Here is a 24,068-nt window from a genome sequence, read left to right on the forward strand (position 1 = left end):
ATCGAATAAATCTAATATTATTAGTACACGTTTCATTTAATTATAATTTAAATAAGATTATTATATATATATACAATTACAAAGCGTTCCGAAACTCATCCTATTGTGTCCATGAACGTCGTGATGTAGTGAACTATCAAGTGCATAGGAAAGTTAATGATCCCTTTAACTACTGAATTTTCTTACGTAAATAAGAGGTGAGTTATGTAATTAGACTTTATTAGCGTTGCATTTAACATTTATGAATGCACATTAATTGTTTAGAACATTAATAAGAAAACGAATTGTTTCAATAATTATTGGAATTCAATGAAAATGAAAAACTAACCTTATTTTAATTGTAAATATTGGATTTACGTGTTAAATATTTCTTGTTAGAATGTAATCAATATTTGTGATGATTTATGAATATATCTATATACATTTTTTTTATATGTATTTCTGTTAGTAACATTATTATTTTTTACAGATAATTAAAAAATATGGGTGGCCATGGACATGAACATGATTCCATTAAAATACCTAGTCCTGATTCATATAAGATAGAAAACTTTCCAATGATAGTAAAATTTCAAGAACGTTTAGCGAAGGAAGGTTTAAAGGACCCATGGTTAAGAAATGAGGCCTGGCGTTATCATCCTAAATACAAAACAAAAGGACAACGTGCAATGATGCTTTGCTTTAGAGGTTGGAAGCTTGGTGTTCCAGCATTCTTAATAACTATAGGAATTGAAGAATTTTTGAGAATGGGTAAAAAAGATGAACATGGTCATGATAGTCATCATTAGTACAATTATATGTAGGAGACACACAAGAATAGTTAAATCATTAAGCAGTACTGCAAGTGTAGAAAGTCTAAGAATAAATGACTGTTTGGGTAACTATTCAATTTTGTTAAGAATTATTTCTCTCTTGTTTATTAGCATCGGCAAATAAAATGTTATTTATTTAAAAAAAAAAACTGTGTATATAGTATTATATATTTTAGTAATTTAATATAGCAAAAAAAAAATGGAGCATCCTTATCTCTAATTTATACTAATCTAGTCACATATTTCTATTATAGTCTATTATTACATTAAAAATCTTTCATCTAATAATGTTTTACTGCTTAAATTGTTTCTTCCATTATGTTTCATAATTGCAATGAATAACTGCGAAAGTATAAATGTAACTGCAGTAGCTAATACATAGTTATCGTATAAAGTTAAGAGAAAAAGAAATATTGTTATTTCTAGAGTTGCCATCAACCATTCGTTCCCGTAAAGTATTATTTGACTAAATGAATAATCATTATCTGTAATAATAGGTTAAATTAATTCTAATAGCAATTTTGTAGAACTATAGTTATCGAATGTTGCCTTACCGATATAGAAGACAGATGTTTTATTGATATTTGTATAGAGAACACCACAAAGTTTTTCAATTAAATGTTGTTCTTTGATAATGTAATCTTCATCTTTGAAACAATGATCCAGAAATTCGCGTAAAAATTGATTCAATTTTATACGTGTATTGCAAATCTGACTCCAATCCATAGAAGTATAAATATTTTGTTTGAAGAATCTATTGGTTATCTAAAAAACGTTTGTTAATAAGATTGGTAGATATTTCGTGAAAAATAATTTAGCTTTTTATCTACATGTATATATATTTTGTATAATGTAATAATATATTCATACAGGTATCGATGATTACAAAAAACTCACAAAATTTTTCTCAGTATAAAATTTTTCATAGAATATTCTGAATGTCGGTGTTACTGATACTACAAAATTTTGTTCTATTGTACCAGGAACCAGACCTCTATGTGCACATAATTGATTCTCTTCGTTCTTTAAATTATTTATTAAAGTAAATAAATCTGTATCAGAAAATCCATGAACTGATCTATGAAATAGAATTAATTCAAATAGTTAGTATCAATATTTTGTATTCATTACAATAATGTATCTGTTATTATTTATTACCTTCCATGGATATAAAATCCATAATAATTATATTCCAAGATAAATACACTGATATTAGCAATTGAACATAAATCAACAAATTGTTGCATTTGATTCTTTATAAATCTTTCATAAAATATAATGGATATTAAGTATTGAATAAAATAAATTGTAATATATACTATAGCACAAACAGCATACTGTAGTGAAAAATTCATTCTCACCTCAGGATGCTTATTAATTGTTATTTCTGGTATAGCTAGGCTCCAATATTTTACACCTATGACCTAAAAGTTGGTCAAAATTTATTAGCATTTTTAATGAATAAAGTAAAAGAGATATATTATATTAATATTGAAACGAATTTACCTCTAAAACAAACAAAGTACTAATTAATTGTAACGATATATTTATTCTTCGTTTTGTTAGTAATTTTAACCATTCGTTAGCAACAAGATATGTTCTCCAAGTACTAACTGACGTTTGAGTATTATCTTCTCTTTGCATTGAAGATTTAGAAATAGAATATGTTTCTTGAAACTCTTCTTCTTTTACGGGTTTGAAAATTTTGCTGGGTGCACCTTTTTTGCTTGCTTTTTTAAACGTTTTATTTCTTTTAGCTGCAATAATTTCAGATGGAGTTTTTGGATTCTCGTCTTTGCCGTCAATTAATATATTAGTATACAATTTTCGAAATGAAGTATAAGGAGAATCGTACTTTGATGAATTACGCATTATTTTTGGCTGTTCCCAATCAATGAAAAATATGTATATGTCCCAATGTTGATAAATGAATCCTATCATTTCTACGATCTGCAAAATGAAATAATTTTAATATAATGAATTATAAATTATGTTTATATAGTACTGTACAACATAAACTTACTTTTAAACAAAATCCAATTATAGTGAAGATCTGTATATTTTGTTCATTAGATATGTTTGGAAGTAATGTGTATGGGATCGTTTGCCCTTTAAAAAATATAAATAAATATATGCATACAATAATTGATATAATAATAAGGGTGTTTCCCATAGCACCCATCACATATATAAAGAACCATAATGAAACTGTTACATTAGGAATACAACTATAGTTTTTTTTACAATATGTCCAAGTTTTTAAGGCTGAATTAATAATTGCTATAGTTGATAAAACACCAATAAGTACCTAAAAATGATTTGGATACATAAATCATGATTAAAACTGAAAGATATTGAAACTTTAGAAAATTATTATTTACCTGAGTATTAGAATTTATATGATTCTCCTTTAAAGCAAATGTTACTTTATAATTTATTGCAACTTCTACGTTTCTAGAAATTTGTTGCTCCGTTAATTCTCCGTATTCTATAATCACTAAGGGCGGATAAATTTTTCCATGAGGTTTACTAGTTTGAATATTTACTCTAAAATCAAATAATTACCTATAATGTTACATACGAATGTATTTGAATAATATTCAAAAAATATAACTTACAAGATAGTAAATGATTTCATGTAACGAAGTACAGATAAGTTAGATTTTTTTAGAAATGTTCCAGTCACAAAATTTGGTAATGCTTTAATGCCACTTATATTGTCTACCAAAAAGAATTTTCTAACAAGTTGATTCTCCGATATATCGTAATCATTCTGAAGTATAGAAAGAATATATAAATTATATAAATGAATGCATTGATATACTAAATTTGATATAAAGATATTTTTTACCTCGTATTCTTTTTTTATATAAATTGGTACTGCATGGGAAAGAACTTTTTCTTCCTCTTTATATGTTAAATAGAGTTGTTGAAATTGTACCCCCATATTTAGGAGATCCTTTACAGTGACTATACATTTTTTATTAAGATTAACTCCAAATCTAACGTTTGTAAGGAAATGACAAGGCATGCTTGGACTACTTATTTCAAGTAGCTTGCCTTCTAAAGAAAATGTTACCATTGTAAAATTCAGTGTATTGTTCTAAAACAAAAAATGTCTTGATTTTACAGAAAATCACCTGATTTTTCTAAAACAGATATAATAAAAAATGTGTATACATCGTCATTCTTTTTCAAACTGTATATTTGTGAGATATTTTTGGTATTTAATATTAGTGATGTCTCATCTTTATTGTAAAATAATTTGACCGGTGCCATATGTGTTTGCATAAATAATGCACATTGTACGCTGCTTACATATAAAGTTAAAACACATATGTGCGATAAATGTTCACAAGACAATTTGTCTTTATTCTGAAAAATTATATTAATAAGTCCATAATCAGGGATATTTTTAAAGCTTTGTAAGATTAATTTTTTACTTACTTTACAAAAGTACATAGCTACTTGTAATTCGGTTCTAAGGTAATAACTGTCTACAGTTTCGCTTTGAAATTTTATTGTGTAAGTACTTTTAATATCTGGCCAATCCGATAAATTATCTCTGTTTAAACAATATCCTTGTATTTTAATATGCGATCCTAGTGGACAAACACAATTTTCTTGATTTCTATTATCCAAGTTATTACATGGCAAACATTTAGAATTCGCATTAGATGGATATGTATTTTTTGGACACGGAAGACATTTTATACTATTCAATAATGTACCATCCCAGTTTCTTTCCACTGTAGAAAACAAGTTTAAAATATAGTTTGCATTAATTTATGCATAAGTATATTAAGCATATATGTATTTTTATAGAAAGTACTTAGTATATCGTTGGATGAACATTTGCAAATATTATTTGGACAAACAATACAATCCTTGCCATCAGTAGTTACAGTTTGATTATAATTACATTTTGCACAAATGGGATTACCATTTTTAAAACCGATTGTTTTACTAAATTTATTACAAACGCAACGTAAATCTGTAAAAAGTATTAAATAAGTGATAAAATGAATAGATACAATAATACACAAATAAATTAGAAATATACAATATATATGTTAGTACATTTATAAATAAAAAATGATAGATTAAGACTTACGATCAGTACTGGGTTCAAGAAAGTCGAAGATATTACATTTGCGACAAGAAAAATATTTCGTATCAAAGTATTCGTCATTTTTACATAAATTAGGTTGTGATATTTCAAAAATTTCATTATTCGTACCAATCGTATCGTCAATTGTTACAAGAAATACTATAAAACATAAAATAATAAGATTATTGTCGAAGTAATGCATTCTTAGATAGCCTTTTACAATTTTGTTTATACTACATAGTCGTTTCTATGGCAACAAGATGACTACAAGCGTAACTGAGGGATATCATGAATGAAATTTTATATATACATGAATTTTATGTTCCTTCGTCATTTTCTTAGTTTTAAAATTATATAAATATTATTTATTTAAATTTACTAATTTTAAATTAACAATAAAATGTATGTAAAAGATAGACGGCTTTAACGAAAGTGAATTTTTTTGACAAGATGACAAGATTTCCAAAATATTACTATATTTTGTTTACTATTCAATTGAAGGAATTACTATTGAATCTTAGGATATCATTATTCAAATGCTATGGTGTCCGATAAGCTAATATCGTAATACATATCAACGATACACGTGATTTATAGTAAGTAAAGCAGGGTACCGTGTCAATGATATAGTTTCGAAACAATGATGCGTAATTTAAATGTGTGCATCGCGATTGATATTTGCCTCTATTGCGATTAATCTAAAAATAAAATTATCGTAAAAGAAATATACATACATACGTATTTATTTAAAACGTATATGTTTTTATTGCTTAAAAAATGTTGATCGATAATATAATAAAAATAAGTTTTAACAACTTTATTCCCTTAAGAATTGACAATAAAATTATAGTTCATTACGAAGCAGGAACCGATTTATAATCTCTTGTATATTAATCGAAAATACTTCGACGATTTGCTACAATTAACGACGTCCTTGCGCCAATATCGAAAATTCAACAAGAAATTCACGCCAAAGTGACGTATTATGTCCATTCGTTTTACAAGACACAAGGATTTTCCCGATTTTACGCAACGTTCTTTGCCAAGATACGTATGTAATTAAATAGTTACGCATATATAGGTATTCTAATAGTTTTCAAAGGTACGCGCGAAAATCTACGTTTAAATAAATGAGAGATCGATAAAGATCGAAGTTTTTTTTTTATCAAAATGGCGGCACTACCGGGAAACTCGAAAGAAAGTTTGAGGTAGAAATTCTTGTATTCATTTAGGGAACGATGGATTTGAGTAATAGAAAAGGATGAAGACAAAAAGAATAGATAAAGAAAGAGATGAATAGATAAATAGATAGATAGATAGATAGATAAAAACTAGAGAGAGAGAGACAAAAAGAAAAAAAGTAGCACGAGGACAAAGTGGCGAACTTGCAAGAACTACGTGCATAGGCGCGTGAAGAAAGGGACGATAGTACGTTGTACAATAAGAAGCAAAAACAACGATTCACTTAGCATTTCTCTTGCCAAAGGTTCCCCCACCAACTTTGAAATCAAAGGGACACGAGCCCCGAGAAGTAGGGGTACATGAGAAAATGTTATAAGCGAAAATAAAAGCAAGAAAGAAGGCAAGGTCCCCGCGAGTGGCAAAGCTTCGAAGACGAGAGGGTAGTTTTTTTTCAGTTTGTGCAGGTGCTTAGTCGAGCGAGCGTCGTAGCACAGGTATATCGAATCTTTTTATCCTCTTTTTCTTCTTCTTCTTCTTTCACTTCTTGTTCTTTTTAAAAGGGATTCGTTTTGTTCTATTGTTTGAGAAAGACTTTATTTCACTTCTGTTTTTTTTCTCCCCGGTATAAAATCATGATTAATCGTGATTGGACAATTTGTTGACAAGGTATAAAAAACGAAGTGTGGTGAATATCCTGCGGTGTAATCAATCTTTTTCTTTTCTTTCTTTCTTTCTTTGATAATTCATATGTTTTTATTTTCGTTTTTATGAAAAATATATTATTATTATTATTATAAAAGATACTATTAGACAAAAAAGATCGATAGATAGGAATAGTCAAACGACTTGTTGCGGCCTTAATGTGGCCTGTTTTTCCACGCGACAAATATACTTCTCTTGTCTAAATATAACAATTAGGATCGAAGTTGACGGTATCGCGCTTGAGCGATCGAGAAACCGAGAAATCGTGTCTTATATCGTGGCTTTTAATTAAAAGAGAGAAGGGGAGGGATTACATAAAGCTCGTCTACCTTCGATCGATCACAATGACTTTGCAGGCTCTTTGAGGAGAATCGAAGAAAAGGAAGAAGAAGAAAAATAAAAAAAAAGTCAAGATGTGGGAAGATGATACTTCTGCGTGGGAATTCGAAGAAACGCCAGCAGAAGAGACTGCAGAAGGTGCAGAAGGTGCCGCGGCTGCTCCAGCAGAGGGTGAAGCCGCTGAAAAACCAAAAATCAAACTCGAAAAAATCGAACCTCCGAAGTACAATCATCACTGGGTGCGCCCATTGTTTCTAAATTATGACTATCTTTATGATTACAGGTAAGAAATAATAATTTAAAACTATGTGAAAAGAAGTGAGGTGAAATGAAATCAGTTGTCATTAAAATGAAACGAAGCAAATAAATAAGAAACTCGTGATTGTCTCATAGGCAAAACTATTACAACGACGTAATTGACTACCTCAATCAAAGAGCGAGGGGTGTGTTCCGTGAACCTCCAAGAGCACAGGAATGGGCAGAAAGGGCTTTGAGGATGTACGATACAAAGAATATCGATAGGAGTTTCAAGCGATCAGCTGATATGAAGTACATTACTAAAATGGATCTCACGCCACGACATTATAGCTACCATACGCGAGCATATTATAGTTTGAAGTATCAGAAAATTCTTTGAGATATTATTTTCGATTAAGAAAGATCGGCGATTAACAATCTTACACATTTGTTCTTCGTCAATGATGTTATTTATTGATAAAGCCATTGGTAAGCTGTTAATCCTTCTTTTTTTTCGTGTTTCTTTTTTTTTTTTTTAATCGGCTTACCTGTAAATCCCGGAATTAATTTTATTTCAAATTTTATTTCCTTACAAAATAAGGATGTTGTATTTTTAAAATGAATTGTAGTCTCGATAGATATTTATTTTAATTATTAGATCTTTCTTTCTTTCTTTAAAATTGGGTGAATGGTCACGCTTTATCTCTGACCAAATACATTTATTCAATAGCACTTCTTCGTTTAGTTTTTTTTTCTCTGCAATCTCATTTCTAAATAACTTCGTTTCGATTTCATACGCGTATTCATTTATTTTCGTAGATAGTTGTCATGTAAACAGCAATTATTTGAACATTTGCATTAAACTCCAATATCCGTTTATTCAATCATATCTGCAAATTAATCGTCATTAATTTTATGATATATATATATATATATACAGCTCTGACGTGCTCGTGTATTATGGCTATTGTATGTGTACTATTACTATGAATCGGTATTATAGAATACACACGTGCACTTTTAATAACGAAATTTATAAATGATTTTTATTCCCTTTACTTTTATCCTCCTTAATTTTTTAAATATCATAAAATTTTGGGGAGAGGGAGGGGGTAAGTATCATCGTGTGCATACGTTAATAATACAGGAATTTAGGTACGAATGGAAATGAGTTTTCGCTTTTTTTTTTTACACGGAATTAATGGCAATCTAAAAATAATAATAATTTAAAATTTTATTGTAAATATATTCGCATGAAAGTTTAACATAGCCATTTTATATTCAGCTATTACGACGTTAATGGATATGTATACATATACATATATGTAAATGTAAATGAATATGTATATACAGTTTACAATGAAAATACATATTTGAAAAGGGTGAAATCGAATAACAAATTAATAAGTCCGATTAAATCGCGATAATGGATAAAATGCATTTTCCTTTTTTCTTTTTTTTTTTTCTTTAAAAGGAGACGCTCTTCTTCCGTTTCAGAAATTTTCTTTTTATCGGCTGCATGGCAATTACATCTAATGGATCTTCGATAAATTCGTTAGCATCGGCTAAAGAATTTAATCGCGATCTTTCTTTCGAAGCTCGAGGGATTGTTGTTATTTCCGGTTCTGCGTTCTGCGTTCTTGCCCATTGTAATATTATTTGCGGTTTGGCTTTAGATTTATCTGGAACGAGTTCCAAGTTAGCTAATTTTCTTGATCTATCGAGTTTCTGCGTTAAAGTAACGTTGTCTTGATCGTCCTCGTTATTGTCGAATTTAGTTGCGTGTTTTTGGAAAGCAGTCCCGGCGGCCTCTAACGTGTTCCTAGCCTTCTCAATTTCGGCGTTCAAATCGATGACGTCGAAAATACGATCCTGAAATGAAAGAAAAATTGTCGATATTAAAAGAAAATGAATATCATCGATCTTTGTTATATAACTCTTTCGTAGATCACTGGAAACTCATGGAAAATTCCAGCCTATAAGAACGATTTAAAAGTGCATACGCGTAGATAATAAATAAATCAGCTCGTTCCGCACGCATTAAGAGGGTATTTTGGTTTACAGGATTTTACAAAAATCTATCTCAATTATTTTTGAAAATCTTGAAAATAATTTTCTTCAATATTCAAAAATAATATACGAAAAATCGATCACGTTCCAATCGGTCTTAGTAATTTAAAACCGTGTACAGATAAAAAAGAAATCCATTAGTTCCAAAGACTATTTATACGACGATTCTCCCTCCATTCATATATTCCTTTCTTTTTCTTTCCATTATATATTTAGTGCAATAAGAATTTATTTTTGTTTCGTCTAACTGATAAAAAATGACAGCTTAACATGTTTCATTGCTACATCAAAACTGTACGAAAACAATGTGACTTTTTTAAATAAAAAAAACATTGTCTCTTTTTTCTTCGAAAAGTTATATAAATAGAAAAAGATAGAAGTCGTCCGGCAGCTGTTCGCTGGAAAAAAAAGTATTTTTTAATGCAACACGCGAGTCCGCGTGACGAGGCAAATTTCGTAAGTATTGCAAAATAAGTACTTTACGAAAGTTGTTTGAAATGAAATCAAACGTTCAAAAATGAGCGAGTAGAAATGAGAATTAAAAATGTATTCGTAAAAATCGTAGATACAAAAAAAAAACAAAAAAAGAATCTTGTTGTCTAAACCAGAATACCCTCCCAAAAGAAGTGAACCTGCATGTCTCTTCTCTTGCGTCTCAATTCGGCCAAATCTTCCTCGAAGGCAGCCGCGGCACGTTCTTTGTAACGGCGTTGATTCAAAACGAAATCATCTTCGAAATCGTCCTCCGGAAGTGCTCTGCCACGTCCGTCGAAAATAAAGTCCAGATCGTCGTAATAATCGCCACGATTTCCCGATACGTTTCGGGAGCCTGAAATGTTAGTGGGAAGGTGTTAACTAGTAATAAGGACAAAATGCTGAATTAAGTTAAATGCCTGTAAAAATGTGTTGCAGTTAAATGTTTACACGATTAGGATGACTTATGTAAAAAAAAAAAGTGTTACAAAGATTTTATATTTTTATTATATCTTTTTGCTTTTTTATTTTTTTTTTTACTTTATATTAAAATAAAAGGATGATATTTCGAAAACGGTATTATCGGGTTTGGTAAATATTACTGAATTAAAAAAAAATAATTAACATCCAACTCGATTTAAATGGGATTTAAGTTACGACGCGGAAAAAAATTAATTTTAAGTTGATATTTGTAACTCTTGCGATGGAAACTGTACGTAACGTTTTACGTTGGCCATCCTGTATACATTGATATCTATTTTTGTGTATCGTTAAACGAGTCAAGATTATATCTCGGTTGTATTTAGTAACACCTTACCGTCTAATCTCGTCGTTAGATTTTATTACGTCATTACACAAGAAACAATCAAATTGTATCTTGCTAAAGTAACATGCAAGAAGAAGAAGAAGAAGAAGAAGAAGAAAAGGATAATTGGATACGTACATGCCTGAGAAATGCGAATTACAAAAGCATGACAGGATAAATCAACGATGAAGAATACAGCAGTACGATATCAATAAAGGTAGTACATGTTGTTCCTCAAGTTTTACAACAAAATTTATTGGTATACGAGAAAGAAAGAAAATATATATATATACAGTAGCGTGCAGACATAGAAGTAGTTTCTTTCTTAACATTTACACTTTACAAGAACACTTACTATATACTGTAATATATTTTTGTAATGTACATATGTATATAGTTGATTTAAAAGTCTTTTTTTTTTATGTTTTTTCTTTTTTATTTTTTAAATATTTTTACGTAAACGTGCATTCCCTTCCGCATAGAGACAATAAAATTTCGTGAAATTATTCAAAAAAACGGGGAATACGAGGAAGGTGGTTACAATAGTTTTTTGTTGGTGACGTAATGAAGTAATTGCTTTATCCTTACTTATAGATTTAGAGTTATAGATAACTCTACGTGATTGTCCACGCATAGATCATAATAATCCTTTTACTCAAAGTTACTTAATTAAACGACAGAGATGAATGAAAGAAAATAAAAAAACTACTACCTGTATCCTGTAAATTAAAAATACATAATATCGATGATTCCATGTAAATGAAAAGTATTCATTAACACGTTCTTATTTAAGACGATTTTTAAGCAATGCGCAATAAAGATAACCGACTAATAAAATAACTAAATTTCATGATAAATTGGTCAATTTTATAGCGGGTAAAGTGAGGCAAGAGCATCGTGATCGCAATAAATAGACAGACAAAAAGAGAAAGAAAAAAAGAGAGAAAGAGAGAGAGAGAGAGAGAGAGAGATCGATCACGAGATAGAGATAACTAAAAGGTAACATGTTTTTCGGTGCGTTCGTTACGCATGGAAATTTTTTTGCTGCTGCTAGTGAGGGCGGCAGAGGATCGTTGATATTCGTCGATAATAGGAGGGGAAGGAGGTGATGAAGTTGCGATACTCTCGTTGACGAGCGCCCTCAAAGCAGCAGCTCTGCGTTCTCTCTTGGCTTGTCTCTCGGCCAACTCTTCCATCTCGGTTTCGAGATCGTCGAGACGTGCTTTCGTTTGCCTGGCTCGAGTGGCAGCCGCATTAGAGAGCAACGTGTCCTCCTCGTTATCGTTTATCAACTTGGACCACCTGGTCAAAGATATGGGTGGCTGTTGTTTTTCTAAATCATCGCCGATCGATGTTAAAATCTTTGAACGTTTTTTATTGAACGCCGAGTCGGCTTCCTCGATTTTCTTATTGAGTACGGAGTCCGTTTCCTGATCAAGCTCCATCGCTGCCACCCTAGCCTTGAAACGACGCGTCGTTGAGGCGACCTCATTCGCGAAATCATCTGCGAATTTCCGTTGAGTCCTTTGTCCGCGGCTATCGTAGACGGTCTCCTCCTCGTCACCAGGGAGTAGAAGAGGGTTGTGCTCGGTGCTGATCAAGGGTGCTAGTACTTGGGAGGCACGGGTACGAGGGTCGAGGTCGAGGTCAAGGTCACGCCCGAAAGTGTCGTTCCGAGGACCAGAAAGGTCTCGCGAGCCTGCAAAAACCGACAGAATTTTTTCATCTCTTCGCGGACCTAACCATCTATGTATACATACATGTGGTATGTGGTGATGAACATAATTGATCCTATGTTCTGTCAAACTGATTCTTAATCAACCAAGTATCCTAATATTGTCTATTCATCCGAGATATATTAACAAATTTTATAGAATTATGTCGAGTATTCGATAAATTGTATGAAATTCGTTTTTTTATAAAGTTTATTCTTTTTATGATATTCCATTGCAAACTTCTAATATAGATTACGACTAAAAATATTTCAATACTAGAGATTGACTAATCTCTAATTCCAAAATTTATTGATATCGGCGTTCATCGCGAATTATATTATGTTGATCAATGAAATAGTCCACCGATAGTTATTTAATGAAATAGTTTCTAATTTTTAATTCTATTAAATTGATTGCTTAATGTTCTCGGCATAATTTCTACAACAGATTAATTCGTTTAGATTATCGACAATAATTCTATTTAAGGGACACTCAATTTATTCGAGAGAAAATTAATTACTCAGTTTTAAAGAGCATATGATCAATTTTGTGGTTCACTGTAATTCCCTATTCTCTATTACGTCTATTCACTCACATCTATTACTCAAGTATTTATAAACGATCCTTCCTTTATCCTGCTTGTCTGCTCATTTCTCTCGTCCCAGGGAATTTCTATTTATCGAAATTAATCCTAAATTCATTCATCTATTTCTACCATTTCCCCTGGGATATGATTTCGATTTGGAACGATGTTCGAAGAGAATCGAAAATGTCTTTTCTTTTTTTTTACGCTGTTCCTCGACTCGAGTACAAAGCAATCTTTACCTGTAGCTTATTATTATTACTTTCTTTTTTTTTTATTTTTTCTCCTTTTACAGCCTCATCACAATTGTTGATTTTACGCGACAAACGGCTTTTAGACTTTCGTCGGCATGAAGTCATATATTTAGAAAAAAGCAAACATTTATTCGTCAAACAGAAGATTATACAATGATTACGGACAATAATCGAACATTGAGAATAACTACACACACAAGAAGAATAGAGATGAAGATACGTTTAGGTATGTATCCTCGATCGTTGCTCGATCTCATTAATTGTGAAATATTATTATTCTTGTTTTCCACATATATTGAAAGTTGAAAATGTATTTATATTTTTTTTTGTAAATTAAACTATAACATTCTATGTTATCGGAGGATAAATTCTCAAACGGCACGCATCTAACGAACGTGTAACGAAGGAGAAGTTTATCTTTATGAGGAAAAAAAAACATGCTATATACGATGGATTATAGAAAGGATAGGATAAATGTATCTCAATTATTCATCATTTACAACGGATCTATTGAACACCTCGGCAACATTTCAAAAAGGGGGCGTAGGGGGTACTTTCATTCCTCAAAACCATTTGGGAAAACGACTGAAGAGGTTACCGATGTCGCCTCGACGGGCCGCGATTTCATCGGCTACCGACGATCTTGGCTCGGAGAATAAGGGTCGAGCACAGTACTTCCTGTCCAAGTGGTCAACCATTGGCTTGTAATAGGACTCCCCCTTGTCGTAATTGCATCCATAAACGCGCGTACGCGGCCTGCTAAGTATTGGCCTCGACATATCTGCGGCACACTTTTTTCTTTATTTCTGTAATAAATAATCGATCAATTATAAATTCATTCAATGACAATTCTAATTATCATACAAAAATATATGGATATTGTTTATTTAATACGATTTGTAATTCACGCGAAAGTAAATGATACGGAAAATGAGAAAAAAGAAAATCATTTCTTCTTGTGTCACATGTATCGAGACACTCGTCGTATTTTATTTGGCAAAGATCCAATAACCTCGTGCGTCTTCGTAGGATTGTGAAAATTAACGATGGAAAAAGACGATGATTATGGTGGCGCATGGTTGTAACGATACGATATGATGGTAGTAGAAAGGATAGAGAATAAGAAAGGTTCGGTTTCTCGTATTTACTATTAGATAAAGAGAGGGAAAAAAAATAAATGTGAGAGAGAGAGAGAGAGAGAAAAAGAGAAGGTTCTGAGTGTGAGGAACCAGTAAACTGGAACGAGCAACTATCTATATACTGCTCTCAAAAATAGACCGCATCTAATTTGGTGCCCGTGAACCGAACTGGCACGGTACACGCGATCCCGGGACAACCGAGACCAAGTACCAACAGTGTAAATCCCGAAGAATCGTTCTTCCTTGTCTTCTTCAGGGGCACTCGAAACTACAAGCAAACGTTTGGAGAATAGCAAGAGCTCAGCATCGTTACCGTTATTATTTTCTTTACGATTGAACGATTTCGACGGAATAAACTAAAAGTGTAAACGCGTAAATGTATTTTCAAATTCTAAACGCGACAAGATGCCAATTTTTGCACCAGCTGCAACAATTTGTTTTATAGTTTGAAAGATATCAACTGTCGTCTCTGGGTGTGATCTTACTCGGTAAACGAAAGAGATGTTGAAAACAATTGCCATGATCGCTCTTCCAAATAGTTTCCGATTACACCAATTATTTTCATTTGATTTACAAATCTGGATATATGCCCGCGTTTTATAGACGCAGAGAGAGAGAGAGAGAGAGAGAGAGAGAGAAAGAAAGAATACGATTATGATGTTTTCTTGGACGTTTCTACTTTATTATCACGATTCGTTTATAAAGAAAATCTTTTCAACAATTCGTTCGTATGAGAGTACAAAAGTCGAAATACGTAAGTAGTAAAATACTTGTAACATCGAAATCAGTTCAAACGAGGTGGCCCAAATGATTAGCAAACGACAAAACTTGATATGTAAATACTTCGTACGTGTATAAAAGCTATTAATGCATCTACCTATTAGATCGTTCACTCGACTTAATTGGCTTCTACATGTATTTGGCTCGTCTATAAGCTAAACGTATTTGTAATTTAGAACAGAGTTCTTTGTTGCTCAATCTTTCTTTCATGCCCGTGCTAGGTATTTTACTATATGTAACGATATAGGAATCGTGTGTTTACAGATGAGACATCGAAACCATGAGTCTAATTAAGAGAAATATTCAAAGAAAAGCGAATTAATTAGGAAATTAACTCGTCTCGGGGACGAGTAAAATGATTACGATGAGAACGTATATCATTTTTAAATGATTATTATTATTATTATTATTATTATTATTATTATTATTATTATTATTATTATTATTATTATTATTATTATTATTATTATTATTGTTATATTATAGATCATCAGGTTACCTTTATGATAATTTATTAGAAGCTTTAATGCCATATCAAAAAATATATTCTGAGGGCTTAGCCAACACAACTCTCGTCCTCGTAAAATACAACAATAGAAATACGAAGCCGTTCTTTGACACGATAAAAATTGGCGAGTATCGTTACTAGGGCATCCTTAAATTAAATCATTTAAAACGAACGATTAAGAAATGCCAAAATTTACGAGACACGTCGCGGAAAGACATGGTGATGTTAGTGACATGCTAGACACTTTAAGTGATAACGGATTATACTCTACTAAAATGTAATGCTAACTGTTTTAGATTATGAGTCAGACCTCCCGGCGAATCACTTAAATATTTATGTACATGTGTACTTTGTTTTCTTACGAATTCGTTTCAAATATAATCGTCTTTACGCAAATCCCCTTTGAGGAATTGTTGGCTTATTTTCGTTTTACATATATATATATATATATAGATATTTATACATATCAAGATTTTCGGATTCATTAAATTAAGATGCCGAAAGTGATGCGATCGCGAAAGAATGTAACAGTTTTATTAGTATTACAATAAACATTTTTAAATAACTTTCATTCTACTCTCTTTATTTTGTTATACATAAAAGCGATCCGCTAATTTATTTTAACGAAATAATTATTTAAATTTGTTCTATCGATTTTAATCATGATCAATTAGAATTGTATCTGGAATTAGTATATACATTCATGGTGTTACGCTTCTACCGTTAGTACGTTGCGTAAGATCGCCAGATTTAGACTGAGAGCGTCGTTTAAAAACAGTGATATCGATTACAAAATTATCTAAACTATGATTCTTTGATAAAAATTTGTTCATTTTTTTTAGAAATTAATGCAGGATTTTTTAACGACTTTATATGTCCGTCCTATACTATACAAATGCATTCATAAATGGATTATGTTAATCGTAAGATGCAAATGAAACATTTAAGTATTAATTAATGATTTAATTGTTTTTCTCAAAAGATAATAACTATTTTACCCGCAAACAATTAGATTGATACGAAACAATTTTATCTTTGTTTATTTTATGGTTAATTTAACATGAACGCGACAAATTGATAAATCATTTGCAAACGTTTGAACTCTGAATTTTTTTTAATTTTTGAATATTTTTGAATAATTGTTATAAAAAATAATAACAGGAGAAAATCATGTATTTAATAAAGAGGATGAATAGAACAATGAAAAAAATAGGTCACTCTTACCTGAGTGATTGTTACAAGGTATCCCTTAAGGTGCTGTTTCTTCGGAAGTAGAGCCGCGACTCCCACGGTCGTCGCGATGCCCGTTGTTTCCCACTCCCTTGGGGTACTACCCCTTCCTCTTTATGCTTCCTACTAGGATGCTATTCCCAGTAATTTATTCATACCCTGGTGGGCGTTCGCCCACTTTTATCTTCAAGTTCTTCAAGTTCTTTAAGTTCTTCAAGATTTTTGCATTTTCGGAATGTACATATATTTAAGTATATTCTCTGAAAATTTCAAATCGATCCGACAAATATTCTTCACTTCATGTAAGCTGCAAACAAAAATTTTTAACTATGTGTAAACGTTTCTTTGAAACTTTAAACGCGTTTTTCTCAAAACGGTATTTTCAAAGTCGGTGATCTCGATTTCTCAGAAATAACTCAACCGATTTGTCTTATATTTTTACACAATATTCTTAGATATATTCCTCGGGAATTGACGAGAGGAATAAGATTTAAAAAAATTATTACTATTTTTTTTTTACAATTTAGAGCGAAAATTTTAGTCAAAAACAACAACTTTTTTTCAAATAGACGCCATTTTGTCAAAAATCAAAATTTTTAAAATTCCTCTCGTTAATACCTGCATTAATCTATCCTTTAAAAGAATCCACCATATTTTTTAATTTCGGATAATCCAAACCGCCAAAATGGAGATCACCGCCAAACGTCTTTTTTTAGAGGACGTTCAGGAAATCATCTACAGGAGCAGTGCAGATTAATATTTTTACAGAATCGACGCGCTATTGTATTCTCAAAAGTTCACTCTATTTGAATTACCAACAATTTTTTTTGAGAAATAAAAACTGTTTCTAGAAAAAATTCATGAAAATACGTCTTTTTCGAGCCTCGCAACTGCGTATAACCCCTTAATTCAAGTTCACACACGATGGAAGAAACAAGATTTATCTATGCATGTATCTATTTAGTTATACATGTTTTAATAAATACATCATACAAGGAGTGGGCATAAATTAAAATATATGCAGTAATTTATTGTTTTTACTACGTTCCTTCGAATATCTGATCTATTATAAGCTTGAAATTATCGGCGATTACAAATTTTCTGGCAAGAAGCACCAAACTCGAGTAGCGCGCTTTTTCAAATCTCGAGTTCCTTTAAAACGTTTTAGATGGCGCTCAAGTCAATAAAAAATGAAAGTAACTTGGTCATGTATAGCGTATATGGAGAAAAGGGAAATAAGTATAAGCACGTGTATTTCTATACCGCTGAAGTGTTATTTTCAAACAGTAAATATTAAAATGATAGATTGTAATTAAAAAGAGTTTATTTAAAAAATGTCAACGATGATTAAACAAGTTATTTCCAATAGGATATTTTTACAATTATCAAGTTTATGTCATTTTAATCGTATTGACAAATTTTCTCACAATATTCCAAATGATCAAGACAATGTTTTAAATAAAAGAACAACAATTGATGAAAAAGCATCACACGATGAATTAAATAATACTTCTAACGAGCAAGAACTTAAGCGTCTTCTTAAAGAAGCTGCCACTTACAATGATGTTAAAGATACAAATTGGACTACAACTCCTTATCCCGCTGATGCACCAACCTCTGTAGAAGAGGATAAAATAGAGGTACATAAAATTAACCCACAGGAAAGAACAATAATACTTTTTCCAGGACAAGGGACTCTTAAAGTTGGCGCGGTTGCAAAATATTTGCATTATCCTGCTGCAAAAGAAATATTTGAAATAGCTAATGAAATTTTAGGATATAATCTATTGAAAATATGTTTAAAAGGTCCCCAAGAAAAATTAGATCAAACAAGGTTTAATCAACCAGCTACGGTTGTTTCATCGTTGGCTGCATTAGAAAAAATACGCGAAGACAGGCCAAAAGTATTTGAAACTTGTGCGAGTGTTGCTGGGTATAGTGTTGGCGAATTGAGTGCATTGATTTTTTCAGGAGCTATCTCTGTCGAAGATGGTATCAGATTGGTGGCAGTTAGGGGTCAGATGATGCAAATTGCATCCGATAAAGTACCTCAAGGAATGTTATCCGTTTATTGTTCTCCTGAAGCAAAATTGTCTAAGATATTACAAGATGCTGTTTCTTGGGCTGTAGACTTGGGTGTGCCTAATCCTGTATGCAAAGTATCTGTTTATTTATATACTCAAAGTAAAATAATAGCTGGAAATGAAGAAGCATTGCAATATATAGAAAAGAATGGCGCTGCTATGGGTTTAACAAAAATGAGGAGGCTTCCAGTTTCAGGAGCTTTTCATACACCGCTTATGCAACCAGCTTTACACAAATTTTTTGAAGCACTGAATTCGGTAACAATAGAAGAACCAAGAACTGAGGTATATTCTAATTATACTGGGCTTCCTTATAGACATTTACGAAGTATTAAAGGATTGTTATTGAAACAAATTGTATCACCAGTAAAATGGGAACAATGTATACAAAGAATATATAAGAGACCGGAAGGAGAATTATTTCCAAGAACGTTTGATGTTTGCTCTAGTGGAAGAATGAGAACTATTTTGAAATTAATTAATTCAAAAGCAGCTATTTCCTGTATTGTAATTTAATAAAAAATTGTTTATTTATAAGAATATAAACGTTTGCTAATAAATTAAGTTTAATGATATTTATTAAGTAACAATGCTGACAATGTTATATAATATTCATCAAATTTTAAATATAAACTTTTATATTTGTTAATATGTATTTTGTGTATAAAAGCATGTGGAGATTATATGCATATGTATAAGAATAGATTTCTTTTTCTTTTATAATGTATACACATGTGTGTATTTTACATGTTACTTCATTTCTTCTCTTAAGAAAATTAAAATTAAGTTTTTTTGTATTAAAATTTTAAGAGTAATAATTTGAGAAATTATAAAAATTAAAAATTATATTATCCTTAACTTTCAAAATATTAAAATAATTATATATTATTTTTTAATTTAATATTATGTTGGTGCATATGAAATGTCGGATTTTTTTACATGCGAACGTTTGTCTTCCTGTTTTCGTTATACTTTTGTTTTTGACATAACTTCGTTTATGGTCGTATTGTCCATTGCCAGAGTCACATTTCAACAAAGGAGATTTTCTCGAAAGTGTTCCTTTTTGTTATTTGATTTGAATTTTGTACCGATATGAATCTAAACGATATTCGCATAATTTTTTTGTACGAGTATAAACTTGGTAATAATGCTGCAAAAGCTGCACGCAACATAAATCAAGCGTTTGGGAAGAATACAGTCAATGATCGAAAAGTGCAGCGTTAGTTTGAAAAATTTAGGTCCGGTGATTTTTCACTACAAAATGATCCGCGTGGAAGACCCAAAACGTCTGTGAAAAATGATGATCTGAAGGCATTGGTGGAAGCGGATCCAATTGTATCCACGAGGGAACTGGCTATCACGATGAAAGTTGACCATACAACAATATTGCGACATCTTTCTGAAATTGGCAAGATGAAGAAAATGGATAAGTGGGTAACGCACTAACTAACTTGATAGGGATGAGATTTGTGCCCATACTCTAAAGCCATCACTTCATCCACGGAAGATTTTAATCACAGTTTGGTGGAATGCGACTGGGGTAATTCATTACTCGTGCCTTCAAACTGAGGAGACAATTGCGGCCGAAAAGTACTGCCAGTACATTGATGAGATGCATGATAAATTGAAAATTATATGCCCATCACTTGTTAATCGGCATAGCTCATTACTCCATGACAACGCTCGGCCGCATACATCGCACAAAACAATTGCGAAATTAAATGAATTGAAATATGAAGTTTTGCAGCACCCAGCCTATTCACTGGATCTCTCGCCAACCGACTTTCATTTTTTTTTAAACATTTAGAACTGTTTTTACGAGCTAAACAGTATGAAAGTGAAGACAGTTTAAAAAATTAGATATCAGAGTTTATTGATTCTAAAGATCAGAATTTTTTTAAGATAGGTATCTATGCTTTAAAGTCTCGTTGGGAAAAGTGTATTGAAGCGAACGGAGCATATTTTGATTGAATAAACAGCTTTTGAAAAAAGATATGCAGTTTTATATATTCACTTAAAAATCCGACATTTCATACGCACCAACCTAATATATTATCTTTTTAAATATTCAGATGCGTGTTAGAGGCATTTTTAAAAATAGAAACTTAGGTTAGTTATAGTTGAGTTTTGGAACGCATGTTTAGCGTCCCGCGTATATTGCGCATCTCGCGCAGAGCCAAATAAAAGAGGTATATATAATACCGGTATTACAATTTTTTTGATATTAAACGTTACAAAATAATCATTTTACCAACATCATGAAACTAGTAAGGTATGTATACTATTTAATAATAATTAAAATTTTATTTTTTTTCATTACGAAGAATATAATACACATTTTTATACATATATACACTTCATGTTAGAATATGTACAAAATTAACCTATAAAGTATTTTCAATGAATCGAAGATATCGAAAAAAAATTAATAAAGATCTTCTATGTAATATATTTTATGTTATAGATTTTTGATGAAACTCAGTCATGAGACTGTAACGATAGAACTAAAAAATGGAACTCAAGTACACGGTACAATTACAGGTATGTTAACATAACCTTTTTTGGAAATTATTATTCTAGCGTAGCATAAAATATTTTTCTGTACTATCGTATATTTTCGATAAATCATTTGCATATATCCAAGTATAATTTTAATATTTAATTTTATTTAATCTTATTTAATATATTTAACTTTATTTAATCTATATATATAATTTGTTTTCGATACAAAATTATTTTGATTTAACCAATTGATTTCTGTTACAATAGGTGTTGATGTAGCTATGAATACCCATTTGAAAACAGTAAAGATGATAATTAAGAATAGAGATCCTATACAATTGGATACTTTAAGTTTACGAGGGAACAATATACGGTATTATATTCTACCTGAATGTCTTGCGTTAGAAACATTACTTATTGATGACACACCAAAAGCCAAAGCTAAGAAGAAAGAAGCTGCAAGAGGTTTGTAATATATAAATATGATATGTAATTACATACACACCAAGAATGAGTAAAAATAGGAACACAAAAAATACAAATTATTTGTTACATTCATTTTTAGGAGCAGCACGTGGTAGAGGCCGTGGTGGCCGTGGTGCCAGAGGTGGTAGAGGAGGTAGAGGAAGAGGAAGAGGCAGACGATAGTAGCATTAAACTTATTAAGTATTTTAAATGATTCTTCCACATGTGGACAATTGAAAAAAAATTGAAAAAAAAATATGTTAATGCAATATATGCGATATGAGTAATTAATAAAATCTTTTCCATTGCGATTGTAGTAAATTAAAAATTAAATATTTGATAGTATTAAGTACAGGAAAGCAGTTCAAAATATTTTTGATTGTAGCGTAACCAGTACAAAAATTAAAAATGATCCTTCGATTAAATATAGGTAAGATGTACAATTTTATAATCTTATATATATAATGCGTGTGAATATTTTATCATTCCACATATAACGTAATTTACATGTAAAAAAGTAACAAAATTATTAAACTTACAAGAGAAATATTTTAAGAATAAAATTGTCAATCTTGTTTATGTATTAGAGCACGAGTTGCGTTAAGATAAATCGTATCAATGTAATTTAATAACAGTAAATTATTCGTACTGAAAATAATCATTGGAAAAATAAACAAAAAATTCTTTTATTATAATTATAAGTCGAAGGCTATTCAAATCAAAGATAATAGTTATTTCTTTATTTTGGTAAACATTTCTTCAAAAATTTTGTATATAAAATAATATCGCAATTTCAATTTAAAGAAGTTTACCGATTTATGTGACCAACTTCAATGCGTTTTCGTATTAAAAATGGTTCTAACCATTGCAACAAAAAGTTTGCATGCTTTTAGGAAGAATGCATCTAAATAGAATAATGTAATTTTATTTCATCGAAATTTTTGACAATATTTTTCAAAATGTTTGTGTTTTATTATGTGGAGATCATCAAAAAGGGCTGTAGTTGGATGCATTCAATTAATTCTGCGATGTGGTCGTAATAATGCCGACGTAGATGACATAGATGATATATCTGAGTACGACATCCATGATGTTTCTGGTAATTGAATAAATTCATTTATAAATTACATTATAATTAATTTAATTAGTTAAAAAGACATAATGAAAGAGAAAGTTCTTGTCATTTTTAAAACATTTTTATTCGAATATAAAATGTGCTCTACTAAAAGATAATATTGTTCATAAATAAATATAAGTATATATATACAAGTGGAAGAGATGTTAGATAAGTTTCTTTTAAAAATTTTCTAATCAAAGAATTTTCCAAACTAAGAACCATCGAGAATAATTGTTAAAATATTTTCATTAAAAAAAAAAAAAGAAAAACAAGAAGGAGATAAAGCGGGTACATTTTTGTTATTATAAGAAATTAATGTAATTTTTGCTATGGAGTAGTTATGTACAGTTTAGACTCGAAGCATTATCGAGAAATCGATAGTAACTACTTCTTGTGACCGTGATATAACCTAACCTTTCACGGTTCAATGTCCACCAGTGCATTTCCAACCGCAAATTTTCCCTATGGCTTTGCAACAACGACAAGAAGACTTGCAACATAGACCAGATGCACCGGGAATGAGAAGACGTTCACCACCTGAAATTGTTTCTAAGATGATTCAAGCTTTGGAAGAATTGACGGAAACTAATTCGTTACCCGCTGTTAACAAGGTGCGCGGTTGTCATCAACTTAATTTCAGATCTTCCTTTCGACCGATAAACGAAGAAAATAGTTGACATTTTAATATGTATTTTAATATACAACGATGTGTAACGAGAACATCGTTCAATTTTAATAATATGTGATATTGAAGATAACTATCATTGTAGCGTTATCAAATATTTGTACATCTCATTGCTTTTATTTCTATCTTCTCATCTGTTTTTTGTTTCTAAACTTTCGAACGTTTTATTATTAACTTTTTCTTTTTTCATTTGCATAAGTTTTATTATCCGTTTTAAAGTTAAATAATGTTTTGCAACAAAATAAAAAGAAAATTACATCGTTAACGTTTACAA

At 30.8% G+C, this 24,068-nt stretch overlaps 8 protein-coding genes and 2 long non-coding RNA genes across 11 annotated transcripts; 6 read left to right on the top strand and 4 right to left on the bottom strand.

The window, feature by feature from the left end:
* Positions 1-95: 95 nt before the first annotated feature.
* LOC122519660 (NADH dehydrogenase [ubiquinone] 1 beta subcomplex subunit 3) lies at positions 96-884 on the top strand. Its single transcript, XM_043639273.1, has 2 exons — positions 96-197; positions 470-884. The coding sequence occupies exon 2, from the start codon at positions 483-485 to the stop codon at positions 786-788; it is 306 nt and encodes a 101-aa protein (XP_043495208.1). The 5' UTR covers positions 96-197; positions 470-482; the 3' UTR covers positions 789-884.
* Positions 885-1,073: 189 nt separating this feature from the next.
* Positions 1,074-5,444, bottom strand: LOC122519378 (meckelin). The gene is made up of 13 exons (XM_043638782.1): positions 4,927-5,444; positions 4,645-4,806; positions 4,260-4,561; positions 3,993-4,187; positions 3,664-3,915; positions 3,431-3,585; positions 3,194-3,359; positions 2,836-3,120; positions 2,319-2,762; positions 1,971-2,236; positions 1,710-1,890; positions 1,367-1,577; positions 1,074-1,297 (listed from the first exon to the last, which is right to left on the bottom strand). The coding sequence occupies exons 1-13, from the start codon at positions 5,123-5,125 to the stop codon at positions 1,074-1,076; spliced, it is 3,042 nt and encodes a 1,013-aa protein (XP_043494717.1). The 5' UTR covers positions 5,126-5,444.
* An 801-nt stretch (positions 5,445-6,245) lies between these two features.
* Positions 6,246-7,884, top strand: LOC122519661 (flightin). 2 transcript variants are annotated; one of them, XM_043639275.1, is made up of 3 exons: positions 6,246-6,599; positions 7,164-7,429; positions 7,540-7,884. In XM_043639275.1, the coding sequence occupies exons 2-3, from the start codon at positions 7,221-7,223 to the stop codon at positions 7,781-7,783; spliced, it is 453 nt and encodes a 150-aa protein (XP_043495210.1). In that variant the 5' UTR covers positions 6,246-6,599; positions 7,164-7,220; the 3' UTR covers positions 7,784-7,884. The 2 variants fall into 2 exon arrangements, with proteins under 2 accessions (XP_043495210.1, XP_043495209.1); XM_043639274.1 differs by lacking the exon at positions 6,246-6,599 and having other exon boundaries at positions 6,949-7,429.
* An 887-nt stretch (positions 7,885-8,771) lies between these two features.
* LOC122519379 lies at positions 8,772-10,289 on the bottom strand (the record flags this gene model as incomplete). Its single annotated transcript, XM_043638784.1, has 2 exons — positions 8,772-9,255; positions 10,086-10,289. Coding segments are annotated over 2 exons (609 nt in total), but the record flags the coding sequence as incomplete, so codon positions are not given.
* Positions 10,290-10,561: 272 nt separating this feature from the next.
* Positions 10,562-13,483, top strand: LOC122519740. The gene is made up of 2 exons (XR_006304355.1): positions 10,562-10,949; positions 13,326-13,483. It is a non-coding gene; the product is annotated as an uncharacterized LOC122519740 (long non-coding RNA).
* On the bottom strand, positions 11,182-17,040 carry LOC122519739. Its single transcript, XM_043639406.1, has 3 exons — positions 16,936-17,040; positions 13,883-14,090; positions 11,182-12,431 (listed from the first exon to the last, which is right to left on the bottom strand). The coding sequence occupies exons 2-3, from the start codon at positions 14,061-14,063 to the stop codon at positions 11,725-11,727; spliced, it is 888 nt and encodes a 295-aa protein (XP_043495341.1). The 5' UTR covers positions 14,064-14,090; positions 16,936-17,040; the 3' UTR covers positions 11,182-11,724.
* Positions 17,041-18,275: 1,235 nt separating this feature from the next.
* Positions 18,276-19,562, top strand: LOC122519382 (probable malonyl-CoA-acyl carrier protein transacylase, mitochondrial). The gene has a single exon (XM_043638787.1). It carries the CDS (start codon positions 18,276-18,278, stop codon positions 19,539-19,541), a length of 1,266 nt encoding a protein of 421 aa, XP_043494722.1. The 3' UTR covers positions 19,542-19,562.
* A 440-nt stretch (positions 19,563-20,002) lies between these two features.
* On the bottom strand, positions 20,003-20,595 carry LOC122519495. Its single transcript, XR_006304303.1, has 2 exons — positions 20,505-20,595; positions 20,003-20,424 (listed from the first exon to the last, which is right to left on the bottom strand). It is a non-coding gene; the product is annotated as an uncharacterized LOC122519495 (long non-coding RNA).
* A 571-nt stretch (positions 20,596-21,166) lies between these two features.
* Positions 21,167-22,354, top strand: LOC122519493 (probable small nuclear ribonucleoprotein Sm D1). Its single transcript, XM_043638970.1, has 4 exons — positions 21,167-21,297; positions 21,490-21,566; positions 21,795-21,992; positions 22,093-22,354. The coding sequence occupies exons 1-4, from the start codon at positions 21,284-21,286 to the stop codon at positions 22,173-22,175; spliced, it is 372 nt and encodes a 123-aa protein (XP_043494905.1). The 5' UTR covers positions 21,167-21,283; the 3' UTR covers positions 22,176-22,354.
* LOC122519494 lies at positions 22,259-23,864 on the top strand. Its single transcript, XM_043638971.1, has 2 exons — positions 22,259-23,091; positions 23,548-23,864. Exons 1-2 carry the CDS (start codon positions 22,968-22,970, stop codon positions 23,784-23,786), a joined length of 363 nt encoding a protein of 120 aa, XP_043494906.1. The 5' UTR covers positions 22,259-22,967; the 3' UTR covers positions 23,787-23,864.
* Positions 23,865-24,068: the final 204 nt, after the last annotated feature.

This window comes from Polistes fuscatus, unplaced genomic scaffold (genome assembly GCF_010416935.1).
Source record: "Polistes fuscatus isolate 324 unplaced genomic scaffold, CU_Pfus_HIC Scaffold3, whole genome shotgun sequence".
NCBI classification, from domain to species: Eukaryota; Metazoa; Arthropoda; class Insecta; order Hymenoptera; family Vespidae; genus Polistes; species Polistes fuscatus.

Bases quoted from the DNA above. Each gene is read 5' to 3' on its own strand.
- LOC122519660 (XM_043639273.1), top strand. From the start codon at position 483: ATGGGTGGCCATGGACATGAACATGATTCCATTAAAATACCTAGTCCT.
- LOC122519378 (XM_043638782.1), bottom strand. From the start codon at position 5,125: ATGCATTACTTCGACAATAATCTTATTATTTTATGTTTTATAGTATTT. The intron at 2,763-2,835 runs GTAAGTTTATGT...TTCATTTTGCAG, and splicing joins TAATTGGATTTTGTTTAAAA to ATCGTAGAAATGATAGGATT. The intron at 1,298-1,366 runs GTAAGGCAACAT...CTATTATTACAG, and splicing joins AACATCTGTCTTCTATATCG to ATAATGATTATTCATTTAGT.
- LOC122519661 (XM_043639275.1), top strand. From the start codon at position 7,221: ATGTGGGAAGATGATACTTCTGCGTGGGAATTCGAAGAAACGCCAGCA. The intron at 7,430-7,539 runs GTAAGAAATAAT...ATTGTCTCATAG, and splicing joins GACTATCTTTATGATTACAG to GCAAAACTATTACAACGACG.
- LOC122519493 (XM_043638970.1), top strand. The intron at 21,567-21,794 runs GTATGTTAACAT...CTGTTACAATAG, and splicing joins AGTACACGGTACAATTACAG to GTGTTGATGTAGCTATGAAT. The intron at 21,993-22,092 runs GTTTGTAATATA...ATTCATTTTTAG, and splicing joins GAAGAAAGAAGCTGCAAGAG to GAGCAGCACGTGGTAGAGGC.
- LOC122519494 (XM_043638971.1), top strand. From the start codon at position 22,968: ATGTGGAGATCATCAAAAAGGGCTGTAGTTGGATGCATTCAATTAATT. The intron at 23,092-23,547 runs GTAATTGAATAA...AATGTCCACCAG, and splicing joins CGACATCCATGATGTTTCTG to TGCATTTCCAACCGCAAATT.
- LOC122519739 (XM_043639406.1), bottom strand. From the start codon at position 14,063: ATGTCGAGGCCAATACTTAGCAGGCCGCGTACGCGCGTTTATGGATGC. The intron at 12,432-13,882 runs GTAACCTCTTCA...CGGTTTTTGCAG, and splicing joins GGCCCGTCGAGGCGACATCG to GCTCGCGAGACCTTTCTGGT.
- LOC122519382 (XM_043638787.1), top strand. From the start codon at position 18,276: ATGTCAACGATGATTAAACAAGTTATTTCCAATAGGATATTTTTACAA.